This window comes from Pseudophryne corroboree, chromosome 5, assembly GCF_028390025.1.
Source record: "Pseudophryne corroboree isolate aPseCor3 chromosome 5, aPseCor3.hap2, whole genome shotgun sequence".
In the NCBI taxonomy this organism is placed as follows: Eukaryota; Metazoa; Chordata; class Amphibia; order Anura; family Myobatrachidae; genus Pseudophryne; species Pseudophryne corroboree.
The window spans coordinates 280,446,244-280,470,569 of record NC_086448.1 but is presented as its reverse complement, the minus strand read 5'-3'; the positions used below and the strand labels follow the sequence as shown (position 1 = coordinate 280,470,569).

Sequence of the window (24,326 nt, the reverse complement as noted above, 5' to 3'; positions counted from 1 at the left end):
CATTTTTCCCCCCATATTTCTGCAACCAGGATCGGCTCAAAGAGCCCGAGGCTGGTTATGCTTAGGAGGGGGGACCCCACGCAATTTTTTTGGAGAAAATAATTACTTTCCCACCCCTTCCCACTGATATACATGCACGGATCTCATGGATCCGTGCATGCCTATCCAATCACGAATATAAAAAGCAGGTCTGTTTTTTTTAAGCACTTTTTTACGAGTTGTAATTTTTCACGGCAGTGTTTTTTTTTTTTTTTGCTTTGCACTTCTTAGTAAATGACCGAGATTCATACTTAAACAGACGCGTTTTGACCGATGGTGTATTCATTCGTGATTTTTTCCCTAGGACTTCCAAATATTACGAATGCCCTCATCACTGCCGTGATTTGAGTTTAGTAAATTACCGAGATGACACTTTGAAGAAAAAACGGCATCTCGGTCAAAATCGGGACCTTAGTAAATTTACCCCACTGTATCCAGAATCATTCCCAGGAACTGAAGACGTTGGATCGGTTCCAGGTGAAATTTCTGAAAATTTAGGATCCACCCATGATCCGTAAGTAGGCAAGTCGTCAGATCGATGCTGTGCAGCAGATGCTCCTTGGACACAGCCTTTATGAGGAGATCGTCCAAGTAGGGGACTATGCAGTTGCAGCATCATCTCCGTCATGACTTTGGTGAAGACCCCTGGAGCTGTAGATAATCAAAAGGGTAAGACCTGAAACTGGAAATGATCATCCAATATGGTGAACCTGAGGTAAGCCTGATAAGGGGGACACATGGGAATGTGTAGGTAAGCATCCTTGACATCCAGAGACACCAGGAATTCCCCCTTCTCCAGAGCGGACACCACCGGCCGCAAGGATTCCGTCTTGAATTTGAACACTCACCAATACGGGTTTAGAGACTTCAGGTTCAAGATGGGGAGCACCGAACCTTCCGATTTGGGAACGACAAAAAGACTGGAGTAAAAACACCGGTTGCGTAAAGGAGGTGGTACTGGAACCACCACCCCCGTCTGCAAGAATTTTTGAATAGCCTCTTGTAAGGTAACTTTTGCTGCGAGTAAAGCTGGTAAGCCCGACTTGAAAAATCTGTGAGGAGGGAGTGTTTAAAATTCCAGCCGGTATCCTTGGGAAATGAGGTCCCCAAGGATCCCGGCAAGATTCCACCCACACGTGGGCAAATTGTTGAAGGCGAGCACCTACCTAAAAGTCGCCTTGCTGCTGGGGCCAACTGTCACGCGGAAGGCTTAGTGGCAGGGAGGCCGGTGGTCTGGTCCAGGGAGACAGCACTTGCAGGTATACGGTACTTATCACGAGATCCCCTGGAAGTGGTGGAGACTCCCCGGCCCCTGCCTCTGAACCTTGCCACACGAAAGGACTGCAAGGAGGGTCTGGTGTAAGAACATCTAGCAGATGGCGCAGCAGACGGCAGATAGGTAGACTTACCCGTCGTTGCTTGGGAGATCCATTTATTTAATTTGTCTCCAAACAAGGCATCACCTGTAAAGGGAAGATTTTCTACACTCTTTTTGGAATCAGCATCTGCCGACCACTGACGTAACCAAAGAGCTCTGCGCGCCGAAACAGCCATAGCAGTAGTGCGGCCATTAATCTTACACAAATGCTCACTCATAAAATTTGCAGCATTCTCTATATGTTGCAGCAGAGTAATGACATCATCCCAGGGAAGAGAATCTAAACTGTCAAGAACATTATCTGACCACTTGACTACCGCCCTGGAAATCCACCCACAAACAATTGTGCGGCGTTGTGCTGCCGTATATATTGCCTTGACCGTCTCAAACTTACGGTCAGCTGGCTCTTTTAGGGATATAGACCCTGGCACCGGCAGTACCAATTTCATAGACAGTCTGGATACAGACATATCAACTGACGGGGGGTTTTCCCATACCTTCCTGTCCTCAGCTGGGAGGAGAAAAGTAGTTAAAAAACCTCTGAGGAATTTTAAATTTTTTATCAGGGTTTAACCATGCTTCCTTGGCCAGGAAGTTTAACTCTTTAGACACATGAAAAGTTGCTGAGGTCTTTGGTCTAACATTAAAATACAACTCCTCATATGGTTTGGACTCCTGATCCGGTATGTGAAGAACCTCTCTCACAGCAAAGATGAGGGCCTCCACCCCTGGGGACAGAGAGCTGTCCTCATCATCTACATCAGGCTGATCAGAATCAGAATCAGACTGGTGCACCTGTGGCAGTGAGCGCTTATGTGAAACCACTAGAGGGAGCTGAGAAGCCTTTTTGAGATCTGCTGCTTTGGCCACACAATCAATAGAGGTTTAACACCTGTCTCTCTTTTCTAACTGCAGCTAATTCTGAATTAACATTCTGAATCATGCATTTAAAACTATCTAGCCAGTCAGGTGCCTGTGAACTGTGACCTTGTGGAGACAAGGAACATTGTTCACACATGAGTGACCCCACTGAAGATGGGGTTGAGTTACAAGCAGCACACATTACCATGTCCACAGACATCTTAGACAATTATAAAAACAGCGCAGCCCACTGACCAACAGCTCCACACAGACCCTAGAGAGCCCCTGGAGTGACACTGAGGAGCGGACACCAGCACACAGAAACACAGCAGTACAATATGTAACTAAGTGTATGACCTGACAGTAGTGCAGCGGTGCTACCGTTGGCATGCTCCCCCCCTGTCTATGACCCCCTGGTACAAGCACAGAGTCCTGTAGCAGCGTAGGTCTCTGGAGGAGCAGCGTGCATGCAGCCTTGATCCACAGCAGCAGGAAATGGCACCTTCCCGCCTCAGATCCCGGTACGGGAAGCCCCGCCCCCTGTAATGGCGCGCGGTCCCAGAACAATAGTTTATACTGGCTATGTTAGAAATATAATATGCATACAGTACACACACAGCCTTTTTGTGACAGTGAGCACTGAGGGGCATCAGCCCTTAGCCAGTTTGTCCGCGACGGGCACCGCAGCTCTGGGCCCGTGACTGCTGCGTGACTTGCCGCCAAAACTGCACCGGAGACCCGCTAACTGGGATCTCGGAGTAACACTCACCGCACCTTGTACTTCGGCATCTGTTAGAGGGTGGCGGCTAGCTGCTGGTGTGGGCACACATACTAACCATGTGTGATCAGTACCTCAGGAGCTCAGTGTTCTGTCAGCTGGGATTACGAACCATTAACCCTCAGGAGGTTGGTTCTGTCCCCCCTCTAAGTCCCACGAAGCAGGTAGCCTGGTTGCCAAACAGGGCTACCTGAAAATAATAAACTAAAATAAAGACAAAGACTGGAGCTCCAGAGAAATGCACCTGGCTCCTTGGGCACATTTTTCTAAACTGAGTCTGGTAGGAGGGGCATAGAGGGGAGGAGCCAGCGCACACACACACACTAAAGGTTTTTAAGGTGCCAGGCTCCAGTGGACCCGATCTATACCCCATGGTACTAAAGTACAAGACCCCAGTATCCACTAGGAACTAAGAGGAAAATAAGAAAAACAGAGGAGCAAGACATATTAATAAGAATGCACATTTTAAAATCTTAAGCCACATTTTTAAACCTAGAAATAGTAATCTGTATATTTACAAAATCTAAACTACTCTGTGACCGCATCCTTACCTCTTTCTGTGCGATTCCCATCCTATCCCTCCAGTGCAATAAAACCAGGTCAACTTTTTCCTTGGCAAATTTCTCTACTTCCTTAGCGGCTTTCCCAGCAAGTCTTTGCCATTCTGGAACTTTGCTAAATTTGCCAAATTGGTCCTGTTGAAATAGAACATTAACAAAAACAAAATGTTGCAAAATATGCTTGATTACATCTTAAGTAAAGATTGATGTCTGTGTTACTCATTGGAATGTAACATATGCAGATGTTCAGCTGCTGCCAATTATTCATTCCTGCAGAAAAACAGACTTGTCTCGCTGAAACTGGTCAAGTCACAGAGAATCACACAGGTGTACTGCAGAATGTAATAAGATAATACCACTTTCAGATCGCAATGCCGGGTCGCACACGGGAATTGGAAACGGATCCTTCCCGAGTGCGACCCGGCATTGGGCCCTTTCACATTGGCTTCCCCAATGGGGCGGGGACAGAGGCAGCGCTGAGAGATGAGATCATCTCCACACCGCCACTGCCTATACTGTGAACAGGTCCCGGGTCGCATCGACCCAGCAATCTGTTAACACTGCACCTGACCCAGTAATAACACTTCTTTATTCCCGGGTTGAAATACCAGGTCAGGTGACCCAGGAATTTGTGAGTGACCCCTTTTACACCGCACAGCGAGCCGCGAAGACCCGGCAATATACAGGGTCGATACCGGGTTATTTGTGTGGTGTGAGAGGGGTATAAATCTTTTAGGGACATGTTTATTGGGTCATTCACAATCCCAAACCCTTACAGAAAATTATTTAGTACACACTGCAAAGCGCTCAAAGTGTTTTGCATTAAACGCCAATTGTATGCCCATCATTCTCTGGAAAACCATCTTGTTTGGCAGCTGAACACACAGAAATGATGTTGCATGAGATAAGTCTGGCGTCCTTGGAAGACCTGGATCCCAAGTACACCCTCAAATATCCCTAATGTCATGAATTACTAATCTACACAATTTATACCCCTTTCACATCTCCAATGCCGGATCCCACCCGAGAATTAGAAACGGGTCCTTCCCGGGTGGGATCTGGCATTGGAGACTCTCCTACCTCTTTCTGCTGGCTTCCAGACCCGGCATATTGCCGGGAGGATTGCCACAGCAGCGGGGGGTGGAGCCGGCAGCAGGGGCGGAGGTGGTGCTGGGAGATGAGCTCATCTCAGCGCCCCCTCTCCCTATCTTGTAAATGGGTTCCGGGTCGTCTCGACCCAGGAATCCATTTAAAGAGCCACTGACACGGTATTCAACCCGGGAATAACACTGCTCATAACCCGGGTTGAATTACCGGGTCGGGCGACCCGGGAAATCCAACATGGCGCTTTCACACCGCACACTGACCCGTGTCGACCCAGCAATATGCCGGGTCGATACCGGGTTATTCGTGCGGTGTGAAAGGGGTATTATTGCATGGCAAAAGAACACAATTATGATGTATAACAACAACAAAAAACTTACAGAAGCAATTTTCAAATTATCTCTAATGTGCATTCGGTCAATATCCTTTTCTGGAACTGGGTCTGTACTGTCCAGGTATATCAACAAACCTGAGGGCTAGAGAAATGCAACAAAAGGTAAACAGTGTTATTCTAAAACTTCAGAGGCTAACGTTTATATAAGAACAGATAAAAGTACAGTGCCCAATTCATTTTCCAAAGTGTTAAAAAAAAAAAACACACACTTGCTCATTTGTACTGTTTCTACAAGCTCTGGATGACCAATACCCACAGACTCAATAACATTAATGAAATAATAAATACCTTTATGGAAAAAGTAAACATGTTCCATATCATCGTTAAATTACATTTTATTGAAGAAATGGTATACAGTACAGAACACAAAAATACACAAATTGAAATCATGATTTCAAATAATTTTCAATAAACATCATGGGGTCTATTCATGAAGCATTGAAAAGTGTGTAGAAGTGAGCCAGTGTTGAAGTTGCCAATGGCAACCATTCATCTGCTAAGTATAATTTTATAGAATGCATTTTTGTGTTACCTCAACACTGATTGGTTGCCATGGGCACTCTCTACTGACTCACTTTTACACTCTTTTCACTACTTCATGAATAGACCCCTATACCTGGGATGGAGGGTGACTGTTTCCATTAGGACGCAAGACAGATTGATGAGAAAAACAATATGTCCTCATTCTACAGTAACAATGTCGATATGCCGTAACATCAGTGTCAACACGATGAATGTCGGCATGAGACAAGAGGGTACTTTTCTACGTTCTAATGTCAAGAACATGACTCGCTACCTAGGACAAGGGGCAGACAGGGTAAAATATTTTGCGGTCTTCTACAAGAAAGGTTTTATGCACAGCTTTAGACTATTGAAGAAACTATTTAGTCATACCTGATACCCCTTTTCCACCCATGAGCACGGGTCGCAGCCGGGAGCCTGACACGGGTGCTACCCGGCTGCGGCCCATGCTCAGGCCCCTTTCCCATCACCAGTCACCAACCAGGCATATTGCCGAGTTGGTGACGCTGCTAGTGACGCGGCAGGGGCGGCGCCGGGAGATCACATGATCTCCCAGCGCCACTCTTCCATACAGTGTAAACGGGACCGTGTCGCATCGAGACGGCTCCCGTTTACACTACAACCCTACCCGGATCATTCCCGCGTCCTAACCAGGTGTTTACCCGTGTAGGATTCACGGGTCACTTGATCTGGGTTTTTGTGGGGAAGACCCTTTTCCACTTGCAAAAAACACGGGTAAATGCGCCCCCCCGTGCATTTACCCGTGTTTTTTGAGCTAGTGGAAAAGGGGTATAAGTGTACTGAAAATAATTGGGTATGCATGTGTCATCACCATTACATGGTATCCGTTTGGATGGTCGACCATGTTATGGGTCGACAGTCATTAGGTCGACCACTATTGACATGGTCGACATGGACACATGGTCGACACGTGAAAAGGTCGACATGAGTTTTTCAAATTTTTTTCTTTTGTGGAACTTTTCCATACTTTGTGATCCACGTGGACTACGATTGGGAACAGTAATCTGCCCGAAGCATGACGAGCGAAGCGAGCCATGCGAGGGGACGCAGTGCACTAATTGGGGTTCCCCGTCACATTACGCAAAAAACCACACCAAAAAAAGTAAAAGAAATCATGTGTCGACCATTTTCACGTGTCAACTATTTGTCCATGGCGACCATGCCGATGTCGACCAATAGTGGTCGACCTAATGACTGTCGACTATAACATGGTCGACCATTCATACCGGAACCCCATTATATGTGTAATTATTATGTCTTCCAAGTGTTAGAACATAAGCAATTGTAGCACACTTGGAAACAGGTGGATTTAAGTTTCTTAAAAGTTACACATGGTTCATATTTTCCCCTGACACTGACATACTGTGACACGGAATAAAATCACTATAACATAAAATGATCAGTCTGCCAGCATAAACTAGCTCAGCAGCATAATGTTGCAAAATAAATGATGTTTAAAACATTGTGCATAATTTATTAATAGCAACATTTGTGTTAACTATATCAATTCTTGCAGAAAACAAATAGAAACATTTGTATCATCAGCTAACACTGGGTAAATAACTGAACTTCCGTACAGCCAGAGGGAGATTAAAAATATCCCCCAGATGCGAGTGATATCACTACATACAAGGTTTCACCATTATTGGACATTATAATAACATTTAATTACTTTGATTAATATTGTAACATGATTTATTATATTAATACACAAGCATATTCTAAATTGATATAACACATGTACTAAAATTGTATTTCCAAAGTGATAAGGGAGTCCCTATAATTAATGTTCCCTATTGGGCAACATGCATTAGGTCGACATGGTTACTAGATCGACTTGGTTACTAGCTGGACATGACAAAAGGTCGACATGAGTTTTTCACAATTTTTTTCAATTTTTGAACTTTTTCATACATTACGATCCACATGGAGACTACAATTGGGAACGGTAACCTGTGCCGAGCGCAGTGGAGCAAGGCACCTTGCCCGAAGCAAGGCGAGCCACGTGATGGGACACGGTGCACTAATTGGGGTCCCCGGTCACTGTACGAAGAAAACGACACCCAAAAATAAAAAAAAACAGCTCATGTCGACCTTTTGTCATGTCGACCAAATGCTTGTGTCGACCTAGTTACTGTGGACCAATAGCGGTCAACCTAGACACTGTCGACCCTATGATCCACACCCTACAAAAACATAGACAGGTATAGATATACAAGATCTATTTCACAAGAAAATATGACTACAGATCAATCACTAATCAGGGAGGTTATCTTGACTTCCGACGTTTCAGTTTACATGTCAATCCAGTGAATGGCTTACCAAGACAATACTATATGCTATGGTTACACACAGTGCGAGTTGATATATATCAGAGTCGCTGGTCATGTTACTTGCAACCTTCAGTGTTAGGTTAAGTAGCAACGGATTGGCACTACAATCTTTGTAAATGAAGTTCTGCTGAGCAGTAAGAGACATACACGGTAGCGAACATGCGGGCTAATGCTAGTATATAAATACTTCGACTGGAATGCTGAACGAGAAAACTTTTAAGTTTTAATTTTGTTGTTTTCAAAGTTTGCAACATTATTTGTTGGTATAATCCTCCTATAAATATTGCAGAAATTCTTCCCTTACCAAAATGCGTTTCAGCAAATTAGCAGATGTTGCATTATCGGCTGTCCATAACCCCACTAAGTGTCTACTCAGCTGTCTGAAAAACAAATATTATTTGTTAATTAGGAATCAAAATTAAAATAAATACATACAAATACTTTTCTCAACTTCCTTTGAAGCAAATAATAGTTGTAATAGAAAAGAGGGTTAAGGGCTCCCCATCGTTACTAAATGAAAACCTGGGCACACTCATGCAAACTAAAAAAGTTGCTTAAACCATAATATGCACTATATCACCTGGGTTCCAAATAAGGCAACAGAATCTACTGGAACCTCTTGCCACTTTTTCTAATGTTTGGTTGGTTTTTTTTTTAGGATTCTGAATTATGGCAAAATAAGCATGGTCAGGTAAAATGTTCAAGAGTAAAGAGGAGGGATAGTCTAAATAAAACTGGGACATGAAGATGCTCCACAATAAGACCTTAATTTGACCATTTTGTTCATTTAGAGGAAACAGACCCTGCATGCCATTAAACATCTTTCCAGGACCACTTAAACTTCAGGTATTCTAACGAGAAAAGTCTGTCAAGTGTGCACAGAATCGGATGACCACATACTGACTGAGCCAGATAATATTTGGTCAATTGTCTATCTAATTTTTCACTCATAAATCTGTGCAAACTGAATACAAATATGTGCACAGAATCGGATGACCACATACTGACTGAGCCAGAAAATATTTGGTCCATGGTCTATCTAATTTTTCACTCATAAATCTGTGCAAACTGAATACAAATATGGTTACTAAGCATCGGAGCTGGGCCTGGGTATGTATGTTCTTATTATACTAAGACAAAAAGGCCTCCATTTACTTGTGTTTGATGCATGGCCAGAAAGAACACTACCGAGCTAAAATTCTTTCAGTTAACCGTTAAAAAACAACAACCATACAGTAAGTAATTACAGGATATGTTCAGTATGCATTCACCAAAAGAAATTAATCAGCATTATACTCCTTGAAAGATGCAGAAAGGCAATTTCACTCACCTGTTCGTAAGCATTCTCTGATCAACACTTATTGTAAACATAGCAGTGTGCAAGTGTCGAGGTAAGGCACCTTCACTCAGAGCGAGTTCTTGCATTTTTGTTGCGATCTCTTTGTCTGCTTCCTTGGAAATAAAAATGTTGTTAGTTGCTGTAACGTATCAGATGTAAAACAAGCGTTATAGTCACCATAAAATCAATTCCACGGAGTCCATCTATGGAACACAGTAAACAATGGGTTTAAGTGGGAAGCGTGAGGAGTAAGCACTAAAGAGTTCATTCTATTGAGGTTCCTCAGTCTTAAATCCTCCCAACTCAGTTTTTACTCTTCCAAGGCCCGACGGAAAACACAATTGTGCACCATGCACAACAAAATTTAAAAAAGTTAGAGACGTCAGTGTCCCCAGATGGACGTGGACTCCAAGGAATTGATTTTACATTGAATATAAAATATTGTTTCCTCTTTCATACTATCTGGGGGACACTGTAAACAATGGGACTTCACAAAGCAAGGCTAAGAGGGAGTACACTCCGGCAATGCAGTGAGTAAAACTTTTCACCCATAATTAGCATCTTCAAAAGCAAGTGTGGAAACGGTAACAGTTTGTAAAAGTGTGAACAGAGTTTCAGATGGCCACCCCTCATAACTGCGGCACCCTGACACATCACCGAAGAACTGCTTACAGCCCTCACAGAATGTGCCCTGTTGGAATCCAGAACTGGTTGTTTCACAGACAAGTATGCTTAGTAGAGATTATCCACCAGGCAATGGATTGCTTGGAAACCGTCCAGCCCTGCTTGTGAGTTTCAAGCAAAAATGAGACTACTGTCAAAATGCTAGCAAGACTATCTCCTGATCAATATGAAAACTCGAAACCACATTCGGCTGAAACAATGGGCTTGTACGCAAAACCACCTTAATCAGGGTGAGAAATTTAAAATGGAATTTACAAGAGAGAGCTGCCAGCTCAGAGACTCTCCTTGCGAAGGCTATAGATAACGAAAAACAACTTTCCACATAAGCCACATTGGGTGGGATTCAATTGATATATCACGCCCAATTTCCTTTCTAAAATGATCTCCATTATCGCGCATATTGCACCCATAGTAATCAGGTTTAGCGGAGTAAAGGGTTGGGTGCCTTTCTACTCCGGGGATAGCGAGCTGAAATAAAGATACCACGCCCCTGAGGGCAGAAACAGAACGGGAGTGGAAAAAGGTGAAAAGAATTGAATCCCGCCCATTAAATCTACTGACTGAAGTTTCCAGAGGAGTATGCTAAAACACCTCCAAAACCAAATTTAGATCCCATGATGGAATCAGCAGAACATAGGCAGGTTGAATTGTAACAATACATCCTAACAATACCCTGCATAAAAGTCTGAATCTCCAGCAGCAATGCTAAATGCCTCTCAAAAATATATAGATATGGCCAAAATTTGGCTCTTCAATGAAGCGAGGTGCAGACCCTGGTCTAGCCCCACCTGAAAGACAGAATACTTGGCATCTGCACAGAGAGGCCAGCAACACCTGTTGCTCACACTAGTATATATGCCTTTAATACCCTATGATAAATGGCTGCTGTAACTGGTTTCCGAACCTTAATCATAGTCTGTACCGCCAACTTTGAGAACCCTCTAGATCTCAAGAACTGGGTTTCAAGTGCCATGCAGTTAAAGTCAGACATTGCAAACTAGAGTGCCTAAATGGACCCTGTGTGAGATCTTCCCTAATGGGAAGGTGCCAAGGGGGATCCACCAGCATGGACAACAGATATAGGAAGAGAAGCACATGCAACCTCTCCCTCCTGATCTGCTGTAGGACCTTCAGTAACAGAGAAATTGGTGGAAACAGATAAGCCAACTAAAACAACCAGGTGCTATCAGGGCACCCACTAAGGTGATCTGAGGATTTTTAGAATTTGCTCCATAACCCGGAATCTTTGTGTGTAACCTGGAAGCCATCAGATCTCTCTCTCTCAATGAACCCTCTGTTGATCCGAAATCAAACTGATCATCACCTACTCGAGTTCCCAATCTCCTGAGTGAATCCTGCGCCGAAAGTTGGCCTCAAAATCTTCCACTTTCAGGATAACTACAGCCCAGATAACTGGGATAAACTTTTTTGCCCAGATCATTATTCGGGAGATTTCTGACATAGTTTGCTAACTTTCTGTACTATCTAGATAGTTGATGTATGCCACAGCCGTGCAATTGTCCTATTGTATCTTTAAAAGACACCCCTGTAGTGGCCACGGCAGCACAGGAGTAGGAAGCAGATCCCGGGAGCTCCCTGGATTAAACATCCTCCTGTAATATCCTGGCCCCTTTGGTGTGCCTGAATACCCTGCTTTTCTTCCCTACGCTGCAGGGCACCGGCAGGCGATTTCCCCGCTCTCCCCGGGGTCTGTACGGCCGAGGAGACATACTTCCGGATTTGCGGCCTATACCTCCTCCGGATCCTCGGCCTCAATTTTGGAGATTCCCGGCCCCACTGCTCTGGACTGCTGCTTCCAGTCATAGAGGGAACACTCTCACTTAAAGGCTGACTGATATGTAACTGGTGAGTGACTTCTACCTCCTGGGATCAAATTACACTTTGACTTCAGTTGCTGTCTTATTTTACATACTAAATAACTGCATCGCTCCTGCTCTCACCTATATTCTGGGACACTGCCAGTACTTTCTTTTACATGTGCCTACTACTTTGGAGACCAGCTGCGGATGTGTTTCTGCTTATTACAACCCTAAAATTCACTCATTGCTGAAGTCTCCTTCTACACTTTTGACCTGAGATTATACCGGAGTGTCTGTTACTACCTATTGTCCGTCATGGTTCGGGACGGCCAGCGCACGGCTGCGGCGAAGCTGGAGAAATTGGCCAGACAACCTAACCCACTAAACCAACGGGCCTCGCAGGCCGCTTCGCAGGGGGCCTCTCCGTCCCACTCCTACTCCCTATCTGCAACAGCTGCTGAATCCCCTAACACACCCGCAGCTCCATCTCTTCAACAAGTGCTGGAGGCAATAGCTGGATCGGAACAGCGTCTTTCAGATAAGATGGAGAAAGTGCAGTGTGATCTCTCGCTGCTTCGGCAGGACGTCCAGCGCATACGAGAGAGAGTGGGAGAGGCAGAAACCCGTGTCTCGAATCTGGAGGATATGTGCGGTCCTATGAAACAATCTATTTCCACGGTAACCCAGCAAGTAACATCCCTTCAATCCAAATTACTAGACATGGAGGGTCGGCTGCGTAGAAATAATGTGCGATTTGTGGGCCTGCCGGAGAAGGAGGAGGGCTCCCAGCCTGAGGTCTTCCTGGAGTCATGGCTTAAGGAACTGTACGGCGCTGAATCCTTCACGGCACAGTTTACGGTGGAGCGTGCACACCGGATACCATCTCGTCCTCTACCTCCTGGCGCCCCTCCGCGCACCTTCATCGCCAAATTTCTGCATTATAAGGACCGTGACTCGGTCCTCCGGTTGGGACGCACAAAAGGCCCCCTTACCAGAAACGGGGTTACCGTGTCTGCTTTTCCTGATTTTGCCGCGGAAGTCCAGAAGGATCGAGCCCAGTTTATGCCTATCAAGAGGCGCCTCAGAGACCTGAACGTCTCCTACTCTTTGCTATTCCCCTCCCGACTCCGGGTGGTAGCGGACGGGGAAACCAAATTCTTCAATTCCCCTAGAGAGGCGGCCCAATGGCTGGACAGATATGCTCCGGGAGCGCGCCAGATGGCCCCGGATTGAGTCCCTGCACTGTCTAATGATCGGTTGGGACCACCAGAGGCATCTACCCATTGTCCAGGGAGCCCCCCCTTGGCGTTGGTGGCTCAGGACTTTTCTTTTCTTTCTCTTGATCGCTTGACTTTGGTTAAGGGTTTTGTTTAGTATTTAGCCCTTGAGAGATAGAAACGATAGTTTGGGATTTAAGTATGCCGAAGTTAGGGGTGGTATACGGGGAGGGGGGGAGAGTTCAGCGAACAGCTTGTTGCTGTGCCTTACACAAGTTTTTTTCTTTCTATAGTTTGTTATTTTTCTCATGCTTAAATTTGTTTTGGAGTACATTCATTTTGATGTGGGAAGTATGTCTGATGCATTGGATACTGTCGATTAAGAATCAGGGATTGAGTAGTATAGCACTGTTATTACCCTCACTAACAATTTCCAGGAATATTCGCTGGACTGTATCTTCAGGTTACTACATAGAATATTACCAGATCTATGGCTAATTTGAAATTTCTGACATGGAATGTTCGAGGTTTAAATAATAAGATAAAGCGTTCCTTAGTATTAACTACACTTCGGAAATATGGCCCGGATGTTGCATGTCTCTGCGAGACTCACTTGGAGGGGAATAGGTTACTGTCACTTAGAAGACCCTGGGTGGGCTGGGCCTATCACGCTTCTCACTCCTCTTCCTCCAGGTGTGTGTCAATCCTGATAAAGAAATCGGTCCAATTTGAGCTGGTATCGGTCAAGACTGACAAATACGGTCGATTTGTGTTCCTTGAATGTAGACTAAGTTCCCAACCCTACTACATACTGGCGGTTTATATCCCCCCCCCCCCATTCTCGTACGATGTACTACAGCAAGCCGCTTCATTCATAGCCTCCTCTCCGGACACCCCGGTAATCTGCTTGGGTGACTTTAACAATGTCATGAATTTAGCTTTAGACAGATGGCGCTCTCCGCAGGCTGCTGGGGTCCGCTCTAGTCCTACTAAATTTGCTGATTTTCTGAATAATTTGCAGTGGGTGGATGTGTGGAGAGCTCGGCACCCTATGACTAGACAGTTTTCATGCTTCTCTGGTACGCATGGTTCGTTCTCCAGGATCGATCTGACCCTACTCTCCCCCGTTCTTCTCCCTAGGGTGGTTGACGTCCAATACGAGGCCCGGGGTATATCTGATCACTCCCCTATGGTGTTGACTCTCGCTATGGTGAGCCAGAGGGGTCAATCTTATTGGAAACTGCATCCTTCCTGGCAGCTGCAAATAGGTGACTGCTCTGACCAGGTGACTCAGTGGGAGGGATACTTTACTGACAATGTAGGCTCGGCCCCCGGAACAGTGGTTTGGGATTCATTTAAGGCATTCCTGAGGGGAACGTATATTAGACGTATTTCTGCCCTCAAAATGTCCTGCAGGGAGAGAGAGCGAGCCCTTGAGAGTGACGCCAGGGATTTGGAATCTAGATACTTGGTGGATGGCACCCCTGCGCTGAAGGTGCGCTGGCTGGCGGCCCAGTCGGCATGGGTGGCTCATCTGTTTGATAAAAACTCGCGCTCGCTTCTATTTCAGGCTACTAATATTTACATGCAGGGCGATAGGCCAGGTGGCCTGTTGGCTCGATTGGTGCACAGTGACCGCCCAGGTTCTACAATTGCTCAGATGACCGGTAGCGATGGCGCCCTTGTGAACACCACGCCGGAAATTGCGCAGCTATTCCGCTCCTACTATGCTGAAGTCTACAGTTCACAAATGGTAGACTCGACATCAGACCTCTCCGCTTATTTAAGTAATATTCCACTACCCACACTCCCCCCGGAGGCCTCTGAGATGCTGGAGGCACCCTTAACTCTGGAAGAGGTAACGGCGGCTATTGGCTTGTCTCCCAGCGGCAAGGCACCGGGCTATGACGGCATCCCCTCAGAGGTATACAAGACCCACATTGATTTCTTCGGTCCTAGGCTTTACGCCCTGTATTCTGATATTTTTGTTAATGATCAACTTCCCCCCTCTATGGCGGAGGCGATTATTATAGTGATCCCGAAGCCCGGAAAAGACCCTAGATCCCCAGAATCCTATAGACCGATATCATTGATTCCCACTGACGCTAAGATCCTGGCAAAGATTTTTGCAGTTCGACTCAACACCGTAATTACTTCCATTATCCACTCCGACCAGACCGGCTTTATGCCAGGGATGTCCACTTCTATTAACCTACGTAGATTATATACCATCTTACAAATCCCATATGACTTCCCCTCTGACTCGGTAGTGGTCTCACTGGATGCCGCCAAGGCATTTGACAGTATCGAGTGGTCCTATCTATGGGAGGTCATGACAGCTATGGGTTTCGGGCCTAATTTTATAAAATGGATTAAATTGCTTTATCAGCACCCGACTGCCAGGATCTCAGTGAATGGCTATATCTCTCCCTCGTTCCGCCTGTTTCGCGGGACCAGGCAGGGATGTCCTCTGTCCCCAACCTTGTTTGCCCTGGCCATCGAACCCTTGGCCTGTCTAATAAGGTCCCACCCAGGCGTGGTGGGCATTCATACCGGCCCTCGTGAGGATAGGATTGCCCTTTACGCTGACGACATGCTGTTGTTTCTGCAGGATTACACCAGGTCTATGCCTACAGTGTTGCAATTGATTGAGGAGTTCGGTGTATATTCAGGCCTTCATATTAACTGGACTAAGTCCTCTATTATGCCTGTGATTGCCCCCCCCCCTGCTGCTCCTAAAATCTCCCTACCGCTATGTTGGACGGCGAAATTTAAATATCTTGGGATTCAGGTAACCAATGATCCCTCTGACTTTACGCCTTTGAACCTTGATCCGATCATGCAACAAATTACTCGTAAATCCAAGACTTGGTGTAAGCGTCCATTGACTGTATCTGGCAGGGTCAGCCTCGTAAAAATGATAATACTACCTAAGATTCTATATGTGGTTCTGCAATCCCCTGTATATATTCATCCATCCTTCTTTAGAAAATTGAATAGTGTCCTGTCTTCTTTAATATGGGCTAGCAGACGTCCTAGAATACAACTGAACACTCTCACCAGGCTGCGCAGCGACGGAGGTCTGGCCTTGCCAAACTTTCAGATGTACTACTATGCCGCTCAGCTGACTCATATTAGTGCATGGGTGCAGGATACTGGCGTCACTTCTCTACACTGGGTATTTGTCCAATGCTACTTCCCCAACTTATCCCCCCTGCAGGTGTTGCTGAGTGGGAGCCTGGCCCGGTTCCTCCCTCCTCTTATATACCAAGCCATGAAGGTGTGGCAGGCACTAAGAACTCTTTTGAAATTTTATGGATTGGACCCGGACACCCCCCTCTGGTATTCTAAATGGCTCCCTGAACTGTATGCGCTCGAGGGGAGGGAAGTTTGGGCCCCTAAATCAGTGATTTCCATAAATCACCTTTATACGGATAATACGCTCAAATCCTTCCAACAACTAAAAGATGAGTTTAATTTGCCTAACTCCTATTTTTTTAGATACCTCCAGCTCAGACATGCCTTGCAGTCCCAATTCGCCAATTCCCCCCCTAAAATTATACCATTTTCCATTAAGACCTTTGTAAGTATGCTGGGTCGAGTTAAGATGATTTCCCATGCTTATGGTTATCTACTCGCCAAACTCCATATAGATCCTTTGACACGTCTCCGTGTCAAATGGGAGCAGGATCTGGGCCCCATAGATGGAGAACTGGGCCCTTGCTTTGGAAACTCCGTGCACGGTTACCAAATCCATCAGGTATCAACAGATACAATACTTCCTTTTGCATAGAATATATATGACCCCGGCCAGACTGGCCAAATTCGGGACGGGTCGTGTGGGTGACTGCCCTAAGTGTGGGATGACTGCAGGTACTTTTTGGCACCTCATTTGGGATTGTCCGGTGTTGCGGGCTTTCTGGGCGGGGGTCGGATCGATTCTGGGGAACACAGGGGTGGACGAGGCCATGCTTACTCCGCAATTTTGCATCCTGGGAATGGGTAGCTCTGACTTTGTGTCTGGTCCAGGGGGCCTATATGCTCGCAACATATGTGCAATGGCGAAGGTGAGCATTGCGAGGCTATGGATGGCCCCTAAGGGCCCTACACTCCCCGCTCTTAAGGCACTAATAAATGACACTGTTTTTAAGGAACGATACATTTATATGAAACACAATGCCTCCGCTAAATTTGAAAGAATTTGGTCTCCATGGCTGGAATCCATATACTCCGTCCCAGACCCTACAACTTAATGGTGATAGGGTTACTAACAGGTCCTGGATTTGCCAAGTTATGATCTTCTAGGGCCATAGGCTTCCCTCTCACCCAATGGGTTGTGAATGAGAGAGTGGCTCTGTGCCCATCTGGACAGGGTAGGATTTAGAGTGCTAGTATCCCCCAATGCGTCCTCTTCCCCATAATGTTTTTTGTCTCTTTGTTTTTTTAATTTTTTTATTTCTGGGGTTCTCTGTGTTTGGTTTCTGATTGTTTTCTTCTCTTTTAAAGGGTTTTACTCGGACGGATTGTCCGTAAGAGTTATATTTGAGGGGGGGGGGAAACAAAACAAAGTATAATGTGATTTCATGAATACTAGAGTGTACGGATAATGCAAAATAATGGTATATATAACTGTCTATTCCTATGCGCCTATGAGCAAATGACATAGTTTGAAAATAAGTCGAAAGTGAATGCTGTTCCCCGATGAGGTCATGTCATTACGTGTTTAATGTGTTCCCATTATGCAATGTCTGTATGCAAACTACTCTCCTTCGAAATAAAAATACTTTATTAAAAAAAAAAGACACCCCTGTAAGAGATTCCGCATCTGAATCAAAACCTTGAACACTGCCCTCAATTCCAGACTATTGATGAAAGAGCAGATTCTATCCTGGATCACTGTGCACTTGGAAGTGCAAGCCTGTCTCGGGTACGCCTGACCCTTTGCTTTACCTGGATGTTGAAAGGAACGAAAAGCAGCACTCTTAGCTTTCAGAACCGAAGGATTAGTACTTCGGAGAAACGCAGTCTCACAATTTTGTTCAGATTATCTCCAAATAGTACCGTATATACTCGAGTATAAGTCGACCCGAATATAAGCCGAGGCACCTAATTTTACCACAAAAAACTGGGAAAAATTACTGACTCTAGTATAAGCCTAGGGTGGGAAATGCACGGTGCCAGGGGTTTTCATGCTCAGGGTGTCATGCTCGTTGCCAGGGATTTTATGCGGTAGGTGTTATGCTTGTTGCCAGGGGGTAATGTTTGTTTCTAGGGTTGTGCCCCCAGTGCCACATATACCCCCAGTGACAGATAAAAACATGCCCCCGTTGCTTTGCCCCCAGTAGTTATGCCCCTTCTTTGCCCCCAGTATTGTGCCCCCTCTTTCATTGCCCACAGTAGTTATGACCCCTCTTTCTTTGCCCCAGTAGTTGTGGTGCCCCCTTTCTTTGCCCCCAGTAGTTGTTGTGCCCCCTTTCTTTGCCCCCAGTAGTTGTTGTGCCCCCTTTCTTTGCCCCCAGTAGTTGTTGTGCCCCCTTTGTTTGCCCCCTGTTACTGTGCCCCCTTTGCAGCTTACAAACATAAACACACACTAAAACAATACTTACCACTGCCCCGCTCCTGCTTCCCGACCGCTTCTTCTGCTGCTGCGCTGCTCCGCTCCGTCTGGCCGCCGCTCCATCTGTTCATCCGCTCCGTCTGGCCGCCGCTCCATCTGGATCCCCGCTCCGTCTGGCCGCCGCTCCATCTGGATCCCCGCTCCGTCTGGTCGCCGCTCCGTCTGGCCGCCCGCGCCGGCGCCCGCTTCCCGGCACCCGATCATCTCTATGGGAGAGACGTCATGACGTCTCTCCCATAGCAACGCCGCACAGACACTAGAGGTCAATAATGACCTCTAGTGTCTGTCCCTGGAGCCGGCTGCAGCGGACGCCCACACAGCCCACGGCGTCTGCTGCAGCCGTTGACTCGAGTATAAGCCGAGGGGGGCTTTTTCAGCATAGAAAACTGTGCTGAAAAAGTCGGCTTATACTCGAGTATATACGGTATATCTTCCTTAAAAGGGAGTACCTCCAAGGTCTTCTTAGAGTCCAGGTCCACCGACCAGGACCGTGAGCACAGAATCCGGCGAGCCAGGATAGACATAGTAGATGCCTTGGCCGCCATAACGCCTGCATCAGAGGCTGCCTTCTGAATATAGAGGGAGGCTGTGGTAATATAGGTCAGATATTGTCTGGCAGTGTCAGAAAAATTCAGAGGTAGCTCTTCCTCAATTGCTTGAACCCATGCTTCAATGCCTTTTGCAGCCCAAGAAGCTGCCATATTGGGTCTATGTACAGCACCTGTAAGGGTGTAAATAGACTTCAGGCAACCCTCCACACGCTTCAAAGAGGTGACGGTGGTGACGGGCAGAGTAGAGGAAACCACAAGACGGGCTACATGCGAGTCCACTGATGGCGGGGTTTCCCACTTTGCAAAGTAGAATTTAGACAGGTGGCAAGGCGCTGCTTACAGCTGCTAATTAAGATATCATAAAAGAGGTTTCTCCTCCCTCAATTCAAAACAGACAAGCACACAACATATATGATACCACTGAACCAGCGCTGTATCGGGGTAGAATAGGGTCGTATTCCCGTAGTTTTCCTTATTTCTCAGTTTGTACCGGAAAAAAAGGGAAAATTGCAAACCATAGTGTATTACCTTAGGTTACATGATTTATTATAAAATTAAATTTAAAATCAAGACAAAAGATGGAAGATGATTTTTCCAAAAATAATCTCCACTATATATACATAAAATCTGCACAGCATGTGCTAGTTGGCATTCATTTGTGGTGCTCGTGGGGACTGACCTGACTAAATAAGGACGTGGTACCATCTATGCCAGATCTGGGAGGCGTTTGGACACCAGAAAACTCTCCAAGCTGCAGCTGGACAGTCTGATGTAACCTATGCTCATAGAACTGATTATTCGGTTCTCACCAGTTCGTGGTAATTATCCATTGCTCTATTTCTGTCAGGACCCAGCCCACAAATGAATGCCAACTAGCACATGCTGTGCAGATTTTATGTATATATAGTGGAGATTATTTTTGGAAAAATCATCTCCCATCTTTTGTCTTGATTTTAAATTTAATTTTATAATAAATCATGTAACCTAAGGTAATAAGGAAAACTACGGGAGAAATAAGGAAAACTACGGGAATACGACCCTATTCTACCCCGATACAGCGCTGGTTCAGTGGTATCATATATGTTGTGGGGTTTCCCACTTGTTACTCAACTCCGCAGAGATAGGATAACAGGCTAGCATCTTTTCAGATAGGGAAAATTTCTTTCCTGGAGAAGACCAGGATTGCTAACATATGTCAATTAAATGGTCAGAATGTGGTAAGACTAATTTAGTAACCTTCTGACGTTTGAACTGATTAGGTTTCTTAGACATATCAGGAGGGTCAATCTCATCATCAAGCTGAAGAATCAGCTTGATTGCCTCGACTAGGGTCAGGAACACCAACCTGTGTTGTAGAATCTTCATCAGAAGCAGCAGTATCAGCATCTGATGGATCAGTATATTCCCCATCCGAATTGGAAGAATCATCCGAAACATTAGTGGTTAGGAAGAAATGGCCCGCTTCGATGACCCTTTGGTCCCAGTAAGGCGAGGGTTAGGTTTTTGTTTAACCAAGGACTGATTTAATTGCTGTAACTGGGTTGACAGAGTATCCGCCCATGGATGGATTAACTACAGGGACAACATGTGGCTGTAATGGCACAGGAGGTCCCACAGGGGGGCGTAAGTCTTTTTACAAGCGTAGTCAGCTCACTTCATACAGCTGTGAAGTTAGCGACCTGCTAGATTGAGCATGTATGCATGCTCAATCTAGCACCAGCGATAGCGATGCGCGGCTATCGCTGGGTGTCATACACTCAGATTGCTTAGATTTTAAACACGGATCTCTCCATGTGTACCCCCCTTAAGATATGTGACTGCAATTGCAGAGCACAAACAGAGGTATTAAGTGGTATGAGGTGACTGAAACACACAGTGAAAAATACAAAACAGTATATCCTGTGGAACACTAAATGGTATACGAGACCCTGACGCACTTAGTTCCCCAGGGTACAGAATATAGTGATAGCAATACGTGTGATACACAGAATAGAATCCAAACAGCAGCTATAGGCACACACAGTCACAGGTACAATGCAGAAATGATTACATACAGATGGTTCCACAGTTATCTTGACTAGTTTTCTGCGCCTAGGCACAACATGACTTATTAGCATAAACCCTTTATCTATTGTTCTCAGCTGCAATACAATACAGAGAACAATACATCAGGGGATTAAGTCATTACAGCATGGGATTAAGTCCGACTGGCCAGTCTCAGTTAATCCTATTAAAGGTCAAGATAAATGTGGACCCATCTGTATAACAATAAGACTGCACTGAACTAGTAATACTACATAGAGAAATGTACGTATACAGATATAACAATGCACAGTAAGCACTGGATGTATATAACAGAATACTTGTACTAAATATTCATATAGTAGAGCAGTTGTTCTTAACTAACTTAAGTTTCCTGTAAATGCACAGCGCTGATGAGACAGGCGGCTTTACAGAGGAGACAGTGCCCAGCAATCCCAGGATCAGCGCAGCTCTGTGAAATGGCGCCCAAACGCCGACAGGGAGTGAGGGAGAGAGAGAGAGATGCAGCTCCAGGGCGGGAACACCTGCTGTAGATGGCGACTGGAGCTGGGGGAGGGGCTACAGGTCAGCGCCTTATCCCCTCTGCTGGACTTCACCACCGGGTACTATGGAGTATATAATAAATGGATTTTAGTAAATCCGACCTTTGCTCCCTGCCCTGGTGGATATAGTGGGGTCCCTGTACGGCCACAGTGTACACGCCAGCAGCGCAGCCCATCTCCTGGGACCGCGACCGGATCACGATTTTGGCAGGTCCCACCTGGGGGACCCGCTTACCTCCTTCCTGAAGTGCGGCCACGTGATCCAAGAGAGCAGCAGTGGTGATGTGTGCCTGATGACCGGAGCGCCTCAGCTGCAAGTACCTGGAAACCAGGGCGCGGGAGTATGTAACGCTGCTGGGGGAGGTGATGGAGACGCAGCACAGAATGTCAGCATGACATACACAGCATCTAGTACCTGTGCTGCGGCCCTATAAGTCTTCTTTCTTCTTAAAAAGCTCTTATTAGGGCTGCCTAGCGCAGCCCCACCTGTTAGCTACCTGCACTGCAGGCACCAACTTACAAACTGGGCTCCACTGCCTGGATGCAGGGCTATAGAGGAGGCGGTGCAGTGCATCCTGGGAACAGTCAAAGCTTTAGCCTGTTGGTGCCTTGGATCAAGATCCAACTCTACACCCCAATGTTATTCCCTGTGGAATACCAGTGCACCCCGCTGCAGAAATAAACTGTATCAAAATACGTATGGCCCATACAGATGGAGCTTGTTTAGCATTATCCACCATGGCAAGGATCAGATGAATCTATTCCAGGCTGAACACCCTTTGCCAATTGATCAATCTATTTATGTCTCCATGGCCTTGTTAATCCAAGCCACAGCCAGGGCCAGTCACAGAGCTGTCCCTGCAAGAATAAATAAGGACTTCAACATGGCCTCTATCCTACGGATTGTTGAATACTTCAATACTGCCGAATTCGAAGTAGGGGTCACGGTCGATTTTGCCAGTCTAGCAATAGGGGATCCACCGTGGGTAGCAACTCCCAAAGGCTGTATCAACCTCCACGAATGAATACCTTCATATAAAACCAGACGGAACCTTAAACGGTTTGTTCAGCTTTAGCCAGGCCCATTCTAAGACATCATCAAAATGAGAAACGCAGGAAAAGCTTCTTCTTCCATTTGAAGAAAGCAGAGGAAGTCCCCAGAACAGCAAGTATATCTCCCAAAATCTGTAAAGACTAAGGCTATATTCCAATCAATCTTAAATGCTATCCAGCGAGTCCTCCTGTATAAAATACTGTATCAAACACTTGACAATATCTTAGTAACCCAGAGAATTCAAAGAGAGAGACACCTCAAAATATTGCCAGGAAAAATGCTACCCAACTATACTTTCCACGTTACCATCACTGTGTGAGGGATAGGACCAATAGCAAATTCTAATTAGGGTCTCGAGAGCTCCAGTCTCGTCAGCAAACATTAGCCACCCCTGTGACAGCGTGGCAAGTACATTGGAAACACTCTTTGCTAATCACATGATGAACAGGCAGTAACAGGGAGACTGCCAGTCAGGACTGCAATTAGCAGAAAGAGCGATTCCAAAGGTAAGCAACTCCCATGCTATACAGCAACCATATATGGCTTCTAAAGACCTTAGAAGCCTTCTTGTTGAATGATGTGCATCTGCAGCATTGCAATCACGTGCATGTCTACACTTGCAGATTTGCAGACCCACCTAGGAAATAGAGGTAGGAGCAGTCCCTGCATAGGACTGCCCCGAACCCCCCCCCCCCCCCCCCAAAAAAAAATAAAAATAAAAAATGAAACAAATGCAGAAAACTTACGTCTAACATCCAGCATGCTGAAAATGTGGACAACCTTCTAAGCAACTGACCTTTTGGTGGCTACTGACACATGAACACTAAAGTCTAGAAGACTAAACTAGGAGAAGCAGCTTAACACCATGGTAGAATCTTAAATATCATCCCCTAGCAAGGGAGAGTGCTTCCCAATAAAATATCACACAACATGTGAGAGAAGATTTTCCAAGATGTAAGGACATCAAAAAAGGGCCCTCACCGTCTAAGTATTCAGTGGTTCAGAACCTTTGTGAAAACTCACTATCTGAGTCACAGAAGTGGCTGAATCCTAGGGAGGAAACTCCAATGTCCCTTTACCACGGCAGGGGAATGTCTGCTAAAGTCACTGCTGGGGAAAAGGGATGAGCAACAACCCTATACTGTCTGGGTAGATTCCCCTCTTGTAGTCACAACTGATGTGTCATGCCGAGAAGGCCCTGCAACCATTTCAATTTGGTACTAGCGGTCATGCCTCACATCTGCATTCATGAGGTTAGTGGATAATATACACCGGTATACAAAAAAAATGGGTAAATGGTCAATTAGAGACAGTCCTGTATATATCATACAGTGTGAGACTCCATTAAATATCATAAACAAGCAGTAATGGACAGAACAAAATGAATGCCTATGTCATCAACAATGAGGAATAATGCATCATCATCTCAGTATGATATTGTATACTATGGTCACTAAATCCAGTGTGTG

The 24,326-nt window shown here is 45.7% G+C and overlaps 1 protein-coding gene across 8 annotated transcripts in view; it reads right to left on the bottom strand.

Moving 5' to 3' along the window:
• DNAJC13 (DnaJ heat shock protein family (Hsp40) member C13) overlaps window positions 1-24,326 on the bottom strand; it is a 554,470-nt gene that overhangs the window by 220,799 nt on the left and 309,345 nt on the right. For all 8 annotated transcript variants that reach the window (XR_010177689.1, XM_063922373.1, XM_063922368.1 and 5 more), the window contains 4 exons: window positions 9,321-9,442; window positions 8,295-8,370; window positions 5,101-5,196; window positions 3,608-3,751 (listed from right to left, as the gene is read on the bottom strand). Coding sequence is in view for 7 of the 8 variants with exons in the window: in XM_063922373.1 (XP_063778443.1) it covers window positions 3,608-3,751; window positions 5,101-5,196; window positions 8,295-8,370; window positions 9,321-9,442 (438 nt within the window). In the remaining variant the exon portion in view is untranslated. The remainder of the gene's footprint in view (window positions 1-3,607; window positions 3,752-5,100; window positions 5,197-8,294; window positions 8,371-9,320; window positions 9,443-24,326) is intronic.